The following is a 14,832-nucleotide window of genomic DNA, read 5'->3' as shown; positions in this document are numbered from 1 at the left end:
CAGTCTGTGGGGTTGGATGGGTGAGCTCATGCTGAGCAAGCTGGCTGATGTTCCTACAAGACTTTCTCTATCAAGTTTGAAAGGTTTTGGAGACTGAGAGAGGTCCCCTGATGCAGAGAAAAGCAAATGTAGTTACTGCTTTCAAAGAGGGCTAAGGGCAATATAGGGGATTACCAGCTGCTAAGACTCCATTCAGTCCCTGGAGAAATCAGGGAGCAAATCCTCTCTAAAGTCATATCTGGGTACATGAAGGGGAAGATGATGACTGGGAATAGCCAGTTAGACTTACCATGGATTTACTAAATTTGCCATGCTTGACTAAACTGACTGTCAAACATTTATCAGAAGATTTGATCTGAGGGTGCAGGGGGAGCAGAGGAATGCCCTTTACTTTGAGTAGCAAGGGATGTCACAGCCTAGGTAAGTAGGCTGCCCCTAGGATGAGAGAATGTCTGTATTTGGGCTCAGAAGTAGTGACTAGTGGGTCTCACTTGTACTGGAGGTCAGTAACAAAATGGAGTTCCAGTCTTCTGTAACACTGAATACAGTATTCACAGAGGGATTCTCTAGGTTTCAGCTTTCCTGTTATTGTTACTGAAAAGTTTTGAGATAGTTTTTCATAAAGCATGATACAAACAACAAAAAAAAGAAAAAAAAAAAGTCAGAATTACTGAATAAGATAAACAGTGTTTTTTGCTTCAAATTTCTTTATAAAGTTACTCTCAAACTACACTGATTGTCGCTGTCAAAATTGAAGAATTTGAAGGAGGGACGTGTTGAAATTCTATAGTCATGAAAATTTAAGCCTGACAGGCACTGATGGATGCTCTTCACATTCATAGAGTCTGCATCCAGTGATGCAATAAAACTGGAAGGGTGGGCTTCCTTCAGCAGGTTAAGTAAGCATGGCCAGCAGAAGAGGTGCTGTCACCTCATCCTCCCACTCAGACTTCACTAGAGAAATGCCTGTGCCAGAGTGCTGGATATGGGCCATTAAAAAAACACATTTTTCTAGCAGCTTTATTTTCTAAACATGGTGACTCACAGTTGATTTTGTCATTTATAGGCTTAGTATGGCAGTATATAAATGAATTTACACATCCTTTGAAACAAATAACAATGCGGACTATGTGGTAGACTTCAAGGGTAGTTTCCATCTGCTAACTTCCAAGGACATTGCCTTGGACAAAGACCCTTGTGCACATACACATACATACATACATTTTGTGTTGCAGGATGAGATGTTTGTCCTTGCTCAGTAATAAAACTAGACACAGATTGTTTCATATTTAAGTTGTCTGGAAGGAAGTGTGGATCTTGAATATATGGCTAAGGCCAGTGCTCAAAAGCATTTTGAAGAAAACAAAGGTTTTAGGCTTTTCCATTTCTGGGAGGGGGGGCTGATGGACTTCATAATCTCCCAGTACAGACATGACTAATGCCACATGAGAGAAGAATTTATCTTAAAAGCTAACTTTTGAGAACTGCATTTGTATTTCACAAGGCTGAAAAAGGATTCATTGTGATCTACTGTCTTCATCTATCATCCCACACAGCAATGCAGCATTGCAGAACCCATCTCTTCCAGCACTGTGATGTGCTGCAGAGAGGACCCAACCAATTGGTCCTTAGATTGGGATTACAATCAGATTGGAAGAATAGAGACGTGTGTGTGCTTCACTGACTCGCATCAATCAGCTGCACTACTTAATACTGCTGTAATACATATTTATAATGGTGTAATTTATAAAAAGAACAAAATTTAGGAAAAGCTGTAATGCATTAACTATGAAGTCTTTGCTGAGAGGAAAGAGGCTTTTAAAATACTAAAATACTCACATTGCAGACACTGCTTAAAATTGACAAAGCTCAGCCTAGGAAGGTTATTCTGTGTCTTATCCTCCAGGGTCAATAATTCTATACTTGGAGCCCTCTCCGAACTGATTTGTGTTTCCATACAGTCTATATTTCAGATAGGCATGCACCTTGATGTTCTAACAAAATTGATGAATTTCTCCCACACGTTTATTGTTATTTCTGACTACAGCAAGAAAAAAATAGCACCTTGTCTAGCTCCTAATAGAAAGTTTATCTATTAAAGATGATCACTTGTATGAGAAACAGATTGTGGTGCCAGGTAAGAGGGCTATTTGACAGATACATTTCTTTCAGGAATAGGAAATCTGAAGCATTATCAGGTGTATATCAACAAAACACCTGATGAATTTTTACAGCATCTTTCAGCAGAAGCTGTTTTTACATATTGACAGCTATGAGAATTGGTGCTGGTTGCAAAGAAATGTGTCCCTTAGGAGCTTGTGGCATATTTCTTTAACCAGAAATTAAGAGACTGAGCAAAATATTTAGGTATGCAATCTGTTGATGTGTAATTCCTGCTGTTACTTTTCAGCCACCACCTTATCTTCTCTGAGCACTGATGTGTGTTCAATCTTTTCCATGAAGCAGAAGGCACTCCTGAAGAGCTTGCAATGGAAGTAATGTTAGGGAGATTGGTAATGGTATCCTGGCTGAAAACGAGAACATTCTCTCTGAGCTCTAAGCTGATCAAAGTGACTGTACTCCTCCTACCTTTTGCTATTGTGCTGTTCACTTGCACACAGCGCTGTCACGTTGCTCACATCTTCAGAACAGACACACAGTGTACAGTGCCCCGTTCTTACAGGCTCACTGCTGATGTCCGCAGTAACACTGCCTAGACGCAGTGTCCTGAGATGGATGAGAATATGGGGTAATGAAAGCATCACTGTTTGAAACAGGAAAAAAAGAATTCTATCAATAGATCAGGAAAGAAGACAGTGGGATGAAAGTACGAGTTATTTAATTTTACCATTTTCAGACCTTTTTTCATTCAAAAGAAAAGTTAGTAAAGAGAATTCAGAATATGTCTTCTTCCTGAATCTATCGGCCCATTTTCTTAGTTTACAGAATTGTCAGATGCTCTAACCACCCCTCACGCTCAGATGGCACCTTTTTAACACCAGCAAGCTGTGTTAACATAGAGTAGATCAGCACCACAGATATCTGCACATTAAGATGCTCTATGAAAGCCACCAGGGAAGAAGGAAGGGAAAAAAAGACACAATTCACTTCAAACCCACATGATTGGTAAACAGAAGATCAATAGGGGAAGTAAAAGTTGGTGTGACTCACAATGCTACCACTATAGTTCTTTGAGGAAAAGATCCCTAGGAACAGGCAAATAATGCAGCCTAAAGCAAAATACATCAGTAGTGATAGAAAAGAAAAGAGCTAAGCAGAACAGGCAGGAATTAAGATAACTTTGTGCAGAATGTTAGGAAAAACTTACTAAAAAATACAGTGCCGTCAGTTGTGAAGCTTCCTAGGGGCTGTCACAAGATCTTTTCAAACAAACAGAGGTAGAATACTGGGAAATGTACCACAGCAGCAATCCTGCATTGCAGGAAGATACGGGGTACCTTTTCTTGGCATCTGTCTGTCTTTTAAAGTAAATCACAGAATCACCCGGGTTGGAAGGGACCTCAAGGATCATGTAGTTCCAACCCCCCTGCCTAGCAGGGCCACCAAACATACACATTCAGATCAGGTTGCCCAGGACCCCATCCAACCTGGCCTTAAACACGTCCAAGGACGGGGCATCCACAGCCTCTCTGGGCAGCCCGTTCCAGGGCCTAACCACTCTCCTTGTAAAGAACTTCCCCCTAACATCCAACCTAAATCTTCCCTCCTTCAACTAAATGAGAAAAGATAAGGGAGAGCTTGAGGCAGCAAAAAAGTTTTTCAGAGGTCCATAATGGATGCTTAGGTCCTAAACCTGTCATTTTTAAAATCACCCTGTAAGAACAATGGCTCCTTATGTTTTAAGGACGAGAATCCTCTTCAGGTTATTTTGGAGCATGCCTCACTGAGCAGCCCCCAATCCACATACTGGCTCTGACCAGGCTTTTTTTCCATCAAGGATCCAGTCCATGCTGTGGTTTTCACACACCTTAGACTAAGGTCAAAGAAGAGGAAAAAACTCTTACAGTGACTCTGCTACCGTGTCCTGGCACCACTGGTCCTTACCTGCTGCCGTGTGTTAAGCTGAACAGCTTAGTGTAACAAGGCTGCTGGACTAGAGTGAAATTAAATATTCCTTGAAGCTAAAGGAGGGCTTCTAAGTTTCTAAAAGGCACGCTTCCTTCTTGAGGTGTCTCGTCAGGTATTACATTTCCTTTTGTGCACTTCTGAATCCCATCTCAGGCACCATATGCAAACTGCAGGTGTTTAATTCAAAGCTGAGATGTAGATAATCTCTGTGCTATTTTTACGTTACCTGGAATTTTCCAGAAATGTAGAAAAATGCCCTATCACTTAGTTATTCTCAAACTGAGAAAGTGAGCAAAAAAATCCTTTATTTGTCTAGGTTTTCTTGCCCCACTAAAATCGATTACTTCTTTTTCAGTTGAGTATTTTGAAGAGGAACCTGAACCAGATGAATTATGCAGCAGTCCACGTTTTCATCAAAGCTGAGGAAAGATTAAAATGTCTTGTAGCCTCTAAAATAACCACCAAAACTCTGAAGTGCAGCTAACCCACAAAGTCCAAAGCAGGTTTGCTCTGGCTTTTAGGCTCATTTCTCTTTTGAGTGTTATTTTAGGCCATTTCCTATGGAAATCAAACTTTCTATGATGCTGTTGCCTGTCAGCTATATGTCAGTCTCTCTCTAATAACTGTTCATCCATTCTGTGCACTTCAGCTGGATCCAAAAGACTTGTTGACCTCCACGATAATTAGATTTCTATTTAATAGCTGTAGTGGGTAAGACAAATCTGGACATAGTGCACATTGTTTGTAGAAAAGACTTATTAACACCTGCTCACAGACCAGTTTATGTCAACACTAACATCCTTCAGGGCATTTAGGGAGTATCAGTAGTATAGGACAAGCCTATAGGTTTGCACTTTCAGGACTACAGTTTTACTGTAGTCTAAATAGTACAAAGCTAAATTTCGTTTACATTTGTCAGCTAATTGGCATCCATGAGAAGAAGTCTACTTGTTGGTTGGAACTGGACAACACAATGCAATCCATCAAAATCAAAGATACAAAAACTATTACAGAGATTTTGCCACATCAATCTTGTTAGTCCAGCAGAAAAAGAATTTGCTGTTCCTTGAAAGAATATTGTACACATCACCAGAAGGCAGATTCCTGCAGAATGGTATTCTTGGACACCATACATACAAACAAAGACAATCAGGGGTTCAAACTGATGAAGGCTTTGGATTGTTCTTCTACCAGAGAGTTTGACTGCTCTCAGCAAGGTGTGAACTAGTGGCCCCTAGTAGATCCTGGAAACATGGCTGTAATTACTTAGTTTCCTGTTTTCTGTACAAATAAAGTATGCTTTACTTAAAAATAACAAAAATTTAGTTTGTCTGGATAGTAGAAAGGAAGGCAGTGTTCCTACTCAGTCCTCCTGCTGTGCTCTGGATGGGGTGGGCATCTCCAGGAGGAAATGAGAGCCCACTGGACTGTACAGTCTTGAAGGTATTTTCTAACCAAAATGATCCTATGATTTTAACATAGGAGACAGAAGTTTAAGTGTGATTCAAAACTAACTCAAAAATTGATGTTTCTAGGAATGGAAAACTATTTCCATGACTACTGTAAGCTATATAATGGTTCAGCAGCGAGGTCTTGCATGCAACTCCAGCGGTACCACAGCATCCATCCATCTCAGCCCATCAAGTTTATCATCAGCCTTTTTCATGCTTCCGTCATAATACTGAGAGTAGCCAGAGGCAAAAAATCCATCCATTTCTAAGAGAGCAACATGCAGTTTAGTTAGTGATTGCTGTATATAACTGTTTCAATCATCTAAATTAAAGAGGACCAGGCTAACACACCAGATAACCCTTCAGTGGCTACAAAGGTAACATTATCTACTATGAATCTATCCACAAAGCTGATTAGCATTTTGTTAGCATAATGAGTGGAAAGCAACAGAGGCTTTAACCATCTCCCTGAGACACTGTTTGCCTGAGAAACTGAAGAACTGGGTTTTGCTCCTCCCTTACTTCACATCATACCCCTCCCCAGATGTTCCCATCTCTAGCCAATTGAGTCAGATTCAGCAGCTCTTTTCAGCTGCTCTGCTACTTTCTCCTTTAAAAATAAACCAAAGGACAAAAAAACAAACAAAGAACAAGACAGCTTTTTCTTGCATGCGACACTAACTTCCTGATATATGAGAAAACATGTCTGCATGACCCAGAACCAGGAGTTATACACTTTTTTTTCCTCCTGTTTCTGTCTGTAGGATGCTTCCAACATATTGATACATACTGATCTGTTCTCTCAGCAAGATACAGTAGCAGTGGTTTCTGCCTTGTGTGGTAGTGGTGGAGCAACACACTCAGTAGTTACAGCTACAGCTGGAGGCCTAAGGGACATCATTGGCCATAAGACTCTCTAAACCTTATGAGGAACAGCAATGCTGTCTTCCCCAGCACGCACAATGAAAAACAGATGCATTCAGTAGATGCTTGTAAGCAGAAAAGAAGCCAAGCAATCAGTTTTAGAGGAAAAAAGATACAGGTTTCCATATTTTTAGCATCCTGGGGTTGCTAAGCTTTGCAGTTCCCATTCTCTTTTCAAGAGATAAAAGCAGTGATGGCACCCACAGCTGCTCATGGAAACCAACAGGTCCTCACATGTATGCAATCAAAGACACAAACCAAGCCAGAGAGTTCAAACCTTCCTTCTCTGCTTGCTCCCCACTGAAGGGCCACTAGAAGCAACTCATATTTCCTCAGCTTCTCACGTGGAAGAACAGCAGCAGAACAGCAGCGTCACTGCTGTCACTGCAGAGCTTTGTGCCTATCCTTTGCCCTCTGCAGTAACTGCTCAGGTTGTCTTCCTCTCTCGTATTCATCTCCACAGCTAAGTCCTGCTGCTTCTTTTCTCCAGGAAATCCTCCAAAACAGCCAGCTCTTTTGCCACCAAATCCATAAAAAGCCCTAAAATCTAGGCAACAATAAAACAAAAACAGCAGTATTTCTAGGCACTGTTTGATTTTCTTAGATACAGGCTACAAAAAGATGACATTAAGGTTGAGTATGCACTGGTGATTCGTGGTTTTGGAAATACCTGGTCTTCACCAAAAGAAAAAAAAAAAAAAACAACAACCAAACAAACAAACAAAAAACAGGTATTGAAAGGAAATCCTCAAATGATTGCTACCAACTTAAGCTACAAACACGCTACATCTGGAGAAGCACGATCAGAGCACTCTAAATAACCTTACTTCTGCATTATAATGAAATAAAAACCACCATTGGTCCCAATTCACTTGCTTTTAGAGACATTAGATCTTCAGTTTTAGTTTTACTTCTCCCTCTTCTTACCTTTTCACTACCCTGCTCTTACTAACTTGTATTGCTATCAGCCATTCGGAAACAAAGAGAAAGCCCCCAAAATTACAGCTCTTAAAGCTCTTTAAAAATGACTACAACTTAGAGTAGAGATAAGTTATCCAAATTCTGTATTTACAGTAAGCACTGCCATGCAAGAGAGCACTGTGACAGCACTGAAACCCCTACTACACAGACAAAACCTCCTTCTCTTAACTATGGACCCATCTTTACAGCTTTTTATTTCCTCTTTCAGTACTTACTTGTTCCCTTGCCCTTCCACTTTCTGAAGTATGAACCACGATGCAACAGTGGATGAACTTGAAGAGTATCAGAGAAAACCTGTGTGAGAAATATGAAACTATGGAAAAGGGCTTCTAATAGGGTGAAATGTATCTTTCATGGATTTACTCAGCACAAGCGATGCTCTGCTGGAAACAGAACACAACATATTTCAGGTTTGAAGTAAAGGCTGTTTTGGTGAAAGGTCCAAAAGAGGATGGTTGGAAATCAAGGTCAGGATGGATGCACAGCAGCCATGTAAATGGGAACTTTTCTTGTGGTCTGGTGAAAAATTCAAGGCCAACATTTTTGCTTTGTAACAGGGTATATCAAAGCAGTGAGTTAGAAACAGGCAGGCAAAAGTCGAAACTTGAGACAGTAACAGAGCAAATGCACTGCCCTGTGAAGTACGCTCGCTTTCAGATAATCACTTATCACAGCAGTTCTGTGATAGAGGCAACAGACCCTTCCCTTCTCCTTGCTGCATTCGGTTTCACACACGGCTATCTGCCCTGAGCACCAGAACAGCTTGCTTGGTTTCTGCCAAAGCAGCAGCCCTTGCTTATGGAACTCTATATTTGGTCGTAAGCCACTGAACATCAAACAGCACAGACCCTTTCCTTATCACAACTATTTCCCTGAAGTGCCAAGAATGACCACATCTCGTTCAGCACTTCTCAAACTATCTTCAGCTCCAAACTTAGATTCTTCCACTTCACCCCTTATATTACTTCTAGTGCTTTGTTACAGAACAGAAATGCACCAAATGAAATGTGGGGCCAAATGGATTTCTTGACAAATTTCTCACTGAAATCAAGAGGGCTGGAATTTCATCTGTACGCTTCAAGATGATAGGAAGGGAGTGTTCACATTTATGAAATGGGGGTTGGATATTTATGTGGTGGCTATTTCTGATTGTCACTGCAAGGGCATGTAATACACAGCCAGTCTGCAAGGCAATGGGGGCAAAATTCAAGCAGCCAGGAGGAAGACACCTGTGTTCCTCACATCACAGATGTATTTTAGGTGGACATGCACATTTATCTCAATTTCAAGCTATTTCTGATTATGAAACATTCTACAGCACAGTATGAATGTTGTACTTAAGCTGTTGAGAGCTTTTAACTGCTAAATATTCTGTAAAATGTTTGGCGTTATTGAGAAACAAAATGATTTTCATCATACGTAAAAATGTCATCTGTTTAAAAGTCCAAAACAAATCTTAAAATAATCGACTTTGTTGTTGTTGTTTTAGTACCTATACAAGCACAGTGTCTGTAAAATAGCCACCTTCCTAGGTTTATAACGTGGTGACAGCTTTGCCCACCAATAGATGGAAGAGGGTACTTGCTAGGACTGCTGACATACCTTCAGCTGTAGGTGCTGGAACACGCTGCCGGAACCCTTTGTTAATTTGAGGCTGCAGGAATAAATAATTAGTGGGGGTGTCTGATTACCCCACAGCAGCACAGGTCCCGATGTGTCTGTCGCTGCGCCTCGCCATGACGGCTATCTGGAGATGCAGCAGACTGCATGTCGAACCTGCATGCAGCCTCTCTCGTGTCCACCCCCACAAACACCTTTCTCTCTTTCCTAAAGGGAGAAGTCTCGTACGTCTTCAAGACCCCAAACGTGATATTTTAGCTGTGAAAATTAATAAGGCAGGAAGAAAACACCGAACACTAACAGCCTATTCTTAACAAGAACTCTTCAAAATGAAAATTACTGATACCACAGTCTTTTCAATCTCCAGTTTCTAAAGCTCCTTCATTTATACAGTGATAATTAATAGAGCATTGAGCAATTAGGGACAAATGAAAAGTTTGATGACAATTAATGGTGAAGTACCTGCTGGTGACAACACAAGATAACAATTTTTGATCTTCTTATCCATAATGCATACACTGACTGAGCACTACAAATTACTGTTGTGCTCTATACAGCCAGCACAAGGTAAACCTGACTTAAACTGAATGCATTTGTACACTTCGCACCTCCAATTGACACAACAGCATGCATCCCCACTACTTAATGTACCCCAGTATGCAAAGTATTTAAAAGAAATACACATATATGTGTTACATATGTGTTCATATGTATATTGGCACACCGCCTATTAGCTTAAAAGTAACCCAGGAAAGCGTTACAAAAATGTACCCATCCTCTGTTAAGAGTACCAAATGTCAACTTCTGATTAAATGATATTGGTTATTGTGCGTGTGCAGTCACCTAACTCATGTGTTCAGAATTGCAGGGAGATTATCTGCCATCACCTATAGCATGTCCTCAGATCTGAGCTGTGTGTTTTTAGAAAGTAGATACGTAGACAACACGCTTTTGTGCTTGAAAGCCAAGCAAGTGTGAAGTTTAATTAGAAAAAAATAAAGTACTTCTAGATTCATACTTAGGGTATGGGCACCAAAATATTTTGCACTGTAGCATCTCTGTTTGCATTTAAAGAACATGATTGTGAATCAGTGAGCTTTTGATGGTAGCAGTTCTAGGTTACTGTAGTGCTGCTGTATTACAACACGGAAAGCCACGTTTGTTTTCTCCATAGGCTTTAATATGAGTCTTCTTGCATTGTGTTAATATTAGGCACATTCTTGGGTTAAAAGCCAGTGTCAGGGATGAGCATCACCAATGCCTGCCTGCTGCGAGGGCTGAACAGCCCCCTGGAGGCACCAGCACCCCGAGTGCAGTGCAGGGAACAAAGAACACAGCAAGACTCATGTTCTGTGCATCACATTCACACCAGTGTTTGCCCTCAGTTTATAAGGAGCTGCAGCTTCAACCAGATGCTAATTTATAAGGAGCTGTAGCTTTAACCAGAGGTTGCCCAGATGTTCTGGTAACAGCGTGCTGGAATGTATTCACACCAATTCAAGAGATGACTATTAAAAAGCAGACCTAAAACACCTCGCAAAGCAAAACGAGAATGACATTTTATATTCACAGCTAACCCACACGGGCAATAAAACTAACTGGCTCCGAAACTTCGCGGCTAAAGAAGGCAGGGAAGGAAGGCTCCTGGGAGCTGAGTGCCACATCCACCAGGAGCTGTGCCACGTCTTGTCGAGACAGCAACTTCTGCACCGCGCTCAGCCTTCACTTCCAGAGCGCCGCGACTTCGTAACGCCGTGCCACAACACCAACCTCTGTCGCTACGAGTTTTAATGAATCCCTTTGATAGGCGTTTAATAAACGTGTGGTGTGGGAGAGAGAGCCGTTATCGAGCCCCCCTCAGCCCGCCGTTCGCTGCTTCATCCCGCCGCGCCGGCACAGCGCGATGCCAAGCGGCGTAGGACCGGACAGCGGCTCTCCTAAAAAAGAATCCACTCGCTCACGCCCTAAGGTTGGAATCCGGCTCTCTAGGAGAGCGTTTAATCCCTTCAAGGTTTGTTACACACAGCCGCAAACTTTCAGATGAGGGGAAAAAGAGGCACAAGTTGTGCAGCGCGAGCCTGAGGTAATGACGGGCGCCTGAAATAATTAACTTCGGAACGACGTTGCACCTTGTGAAAATGAAGATCGCGAACTCTCGCAAATACGACACTGCTGTTCGTAACATTAGGCAGGAGAATTAACACAACGTTCCGCCGCTTTCGCGGCTCCGAGCAGCGCCTTCTCCCCCTTCTCGCTCCCAAAGCCGCCGCCGCCCGCCCCGCATCCCACACGACGCGATTTAGGCTAAAATCCACCGAGCCCCGCCGGCGCGCACCGACAGACGGCCCCAGCTCCGGGCACCGCCGCTCCCACCCCGCCGGGCGATGCCGCCCGACCCTCAGAGTTGCTCTCGGGGCTCGGGGCACTTACGATCCGGAGGACGCCCTGGAGCAAGACGAGCGGCAGCGGCTGCAGGTGCACCATGCTGGCTGCCGTCTACGAGGCGAATCCCTTCGCGCCGGCCTCGCGCATCTCCGCTCCGGGGAGAGGGGGAGGAGGGGGGGGCAGGACGGAGCGCGGGGACGCGCTGTCCCCTTACAGGGTGCGGACGGGCGGCGGAGAGCCCCCAGCACTGCCCCGCCGCTCCGCGCCGCGCCGCTCGGCTCCGCGGGCGGCCATGGCGGGCGGGCGGACGAGGACGGGGGGGGGACGGAGGAGGCGGGAAGGAGGCGGCCGCACCGCCGACTCCGAGCTGCGGGGACCCCTCAGAACCGGGGCGGGGTGGGACCGGGCTTTGAGGTGGACCTTCCCGGCAAGTTTAAAGCCGAGGCGCAGCGGCCGCCCCCTCCATCCCTCCGAGCTGCCGGGGCGGTCCGTGCCCCCCGCAGCCCGCCCTGACCTCGCACCCCGCGCTCGTTCTGAAAGGCTTGAGAAGCGTCCCGCCCCACTGCCTGTCGCTTCTGTGCTTTCCTCGCGTGGGTCTGAACCCCCAGCCGCACTGGAGGTGGGAGGTTTCAGTTTTCAAACCATGCCCGTTATTCACAGTTTAGTTTCCTAATTCTCGCGGCTCTGTCGCGTCTTGTCACCACACCCGTGTTTCAGGTTACACTTTGACCAGCCCTGCGTCTTCGGCTTTTAAAACACCCGGCGGTGTTAAGAGCTTTGGAAGCGCCTGGGACAAGCCGTGAGTTTAACGCACGACAGCGGTGATTCCTGGGGGTTGCGTCCCACTGGCTCCTTCCTTAGACCTGCTCCTGGATGTCTGACAGAACGTGTCATGGGATGCGAACGAGCCACAAATTGCATTAATATCATCACAGAATCATAGAATCATGAAGGTTGGAAAAGACCTCTCCCATCCCCAAGTCCAACCCCAGCCCGCCCCACCATGCACACTGAGCACAGCCCTCAGTGCCACATCTCCACAGCTCCTGAACCCCTACAGGGACGGTGACTCCACCACCTTCCTGGGCAGCCTCTGCCACTGCATCGCTGCTCATTCTGAGATGATTTTTTTTCTTTTTTTTACCTAATTCCTCCATTTAAGTTGAGAAAATACACTGAAGCATGGCAAAAGGAGCCTATATCTAAACTGTACAGCTCTAAAATGGAAACTAAATCTAAACGGAACTACTCTAAGGTGGGTTAATATGCACCAGACTCGGGAGATTCAGAGAAATACCCAAACCAGAGGCACTCACTGAATCAATGAAGGCTGCTCCGAAAGTAGTGCCTCCTATTTTATGATGTTAGCCCATGATCTCACAGGCAGATGTTGGGGGTACAGCAGTAGAAGTTGAACCTTCCCACCAATATTCTGTGATATTTTGTTGTTGCTGTGCCACACATGGGCAGCAGAGGGGCAGACAGAATGGTGTCTGACGTGGAAGGGTGTATGGAGCAAAGGTGTGTCACTGAACTCTTCCATGTGGAAAAAATGGCACCCATTGACATTCAGTTAATGACTGCTGAACGTTTATGGAGACCAAACAGTGGACGTGAGTACAATGTGGGGTGGTTGGTGTGTTTCAGCAGTGACAACTGTGGCAGTGGGTCACCTCCCCTGGGGCAGATTGTTTCGAGCTTGGCATGCAGGCTCCTGCTCATCACTGGCAAAAATGCATAGCTGACGGTGGTGACTATGGTGCAAAGTAGTGTTTTGCAGCTGAATTTGCTCTATCAAATAGTGCTACTGTGCTCTTTGTGTCTGGAGTAGTTTCCATTGAATTAAACAGGAGGCATTACTTTTGGAGGTAGCTGTGCACTATAATATAACACAGTTAATTTTTTTAACACTATCAAAAAGTTCTTTTTAAACCTTGACTTTTAGCGACCTTTTTTAATATAGAATAATCAACATAAGCCACAAAAGTTAGGACTTAAATATCAGAATGTAAGCCCCCAACTCTCTTCCTACCAGGGCAAAAGAAACGACGATCCCTACAGCACACGTGTGAGTGGAAGGATCTCTGGCTGCACACTCGGCTGTCCCTGCGTCCTGTGCCCGGCCTCGGCTCCCTGCAGCCCATGCAAACTCCTCGGGCGCTCTCTGCTGCTCGCAGTGCCTCACTGCCCGCAGAGCCGCTGTGAGGGCTTCGTTTCCTCGTGACGAATCGCATTATGCAGCGGGGTGAAGAGTATTATGCAATTAGATAGACTTATGAAGACTGAAGTCGGATGAAGTATTTAGATAGATTTTTTTTTTTTTTAAATGAAAAGCTGGGCTCTATAAATTCAAGGAAAGCTGAATTTCTGTAATTGGCTTTTAATGGAACAATAGTGTTTAAACTAAAGTACTGTAGTTCTATCCTATTAAGTACAAACAGACTCAATTTCAATGACACTGACTTTGTCACACAAGCTATCAGAAGCTGGGCCTAAATCATACTTTTTCCAGATTAACCAGCTGCAAATGTTTGTAAAGCTCTTTGAAGATGAGAAGTACCATGCACTTTAAGTGATAAGAAGTATTGTTATTTGTACTACTTCCCAGAAAAGTCACAGCAGTGTTGGTTAAGAATGGGATGTAAGGCTGAGCTCTGCATTCCCTGCATGGCTTTGGCTTCAAACATCACTGGAATGGGGAAGTGAAAATTTTCTGGTCTAATTTTAAGCACAGTAACAAATAGTTGCTTAATCTCAGGAAATAATATTTGCAGGAATTAATCCTGCTGTTCCATAAATGAATTGATGATATGGCTGCCAAAAGTGAAGTGAGAGCTAGGTCCTGCTTTGTTTTGAGACAGTGAAAAATACCTGTTTAACACATGTTCTGTAGTGCTCATGCACAAAGTCAATAGTGATGTTTGTTCTTTGTCAAGTTGTTTATAAGCACAAACAAGTTCAGCCTGTAGTTAACACTGAACTCATCTGTCATTTGACCCTAATTCAATTCTCATGTGCTCCACACTGATTTAAAACATTGGCTTTGACCACTGCTCTTGGCTCTCTGTAAGTGTGAACAGATTCCACGTAAAATAAAAAAATAAAAACTCCTTGAATCAGGGTGAGCATCTAAATTTAGATGCTAGCAGTCTTGCGGGACATTATTAATGTTTATTCTGTCTCTGTTGGAAATGCATTCAGTGATACATGGTGTTATCCTATTTTCAGTTTCAAGAATACGTCACGTACTTGACTGTAGTGCATCTCCTTTGCTTTGCTGTAAGCAATAACTTCAACCTTCCATTAGAATTCTTCTTGTGGTCCCTGATGTGTGTGACTGGGTACGCTGTGTGATTCTGTCTTCTTTCTTTCCTCTGTTTCA

General features: G+C 43.7%; 1 protein-coding gene across 1 annotated transcript in view; it reads right to left on the bottom strand.

Moving 5' to 3' along the window:
* Nucleotides 1–11,763, bottom strand: part of NXPH2 (neurexophilin 2) — a 32,756-nt gene extending 20,993 nt beyond the window's left edge. Inside the window, exon 1 of the mRNA XM_048952388.1 lies at nt 11,496–11,763. Coding sequence (XP_048808345.1) covers nt 11,496–11,549 — 54 coding nt within the window. The 5' untranslated portion in view covers nt 11,550–11,763. The remainder of the gene's footprint in view (nt 1–11,495) is intronic.
* Between the last annotated feature and the right edge of the window lie 3,069 nt (nt 11,764–14,832).

The sequence above is a fragment of the Lagopus muta genome, chromosome 8 (genome assembly GCF_023343835.1).
Source record: "Lagopus muta isolate bLagMut1 chromosome 8, bLagMut1 primary, whole genome shotgun sequence".
Classification (NCBI taxonomy): domain Eukaryota; kingdom Metazoa; phylum Chordata; class Aves; order Galliformes; family Phasianidae; genus Lagopus; species Lagopus muta.
This window is presented reverse-complemented; position numbering and strand designations above follow the sequence as displayed.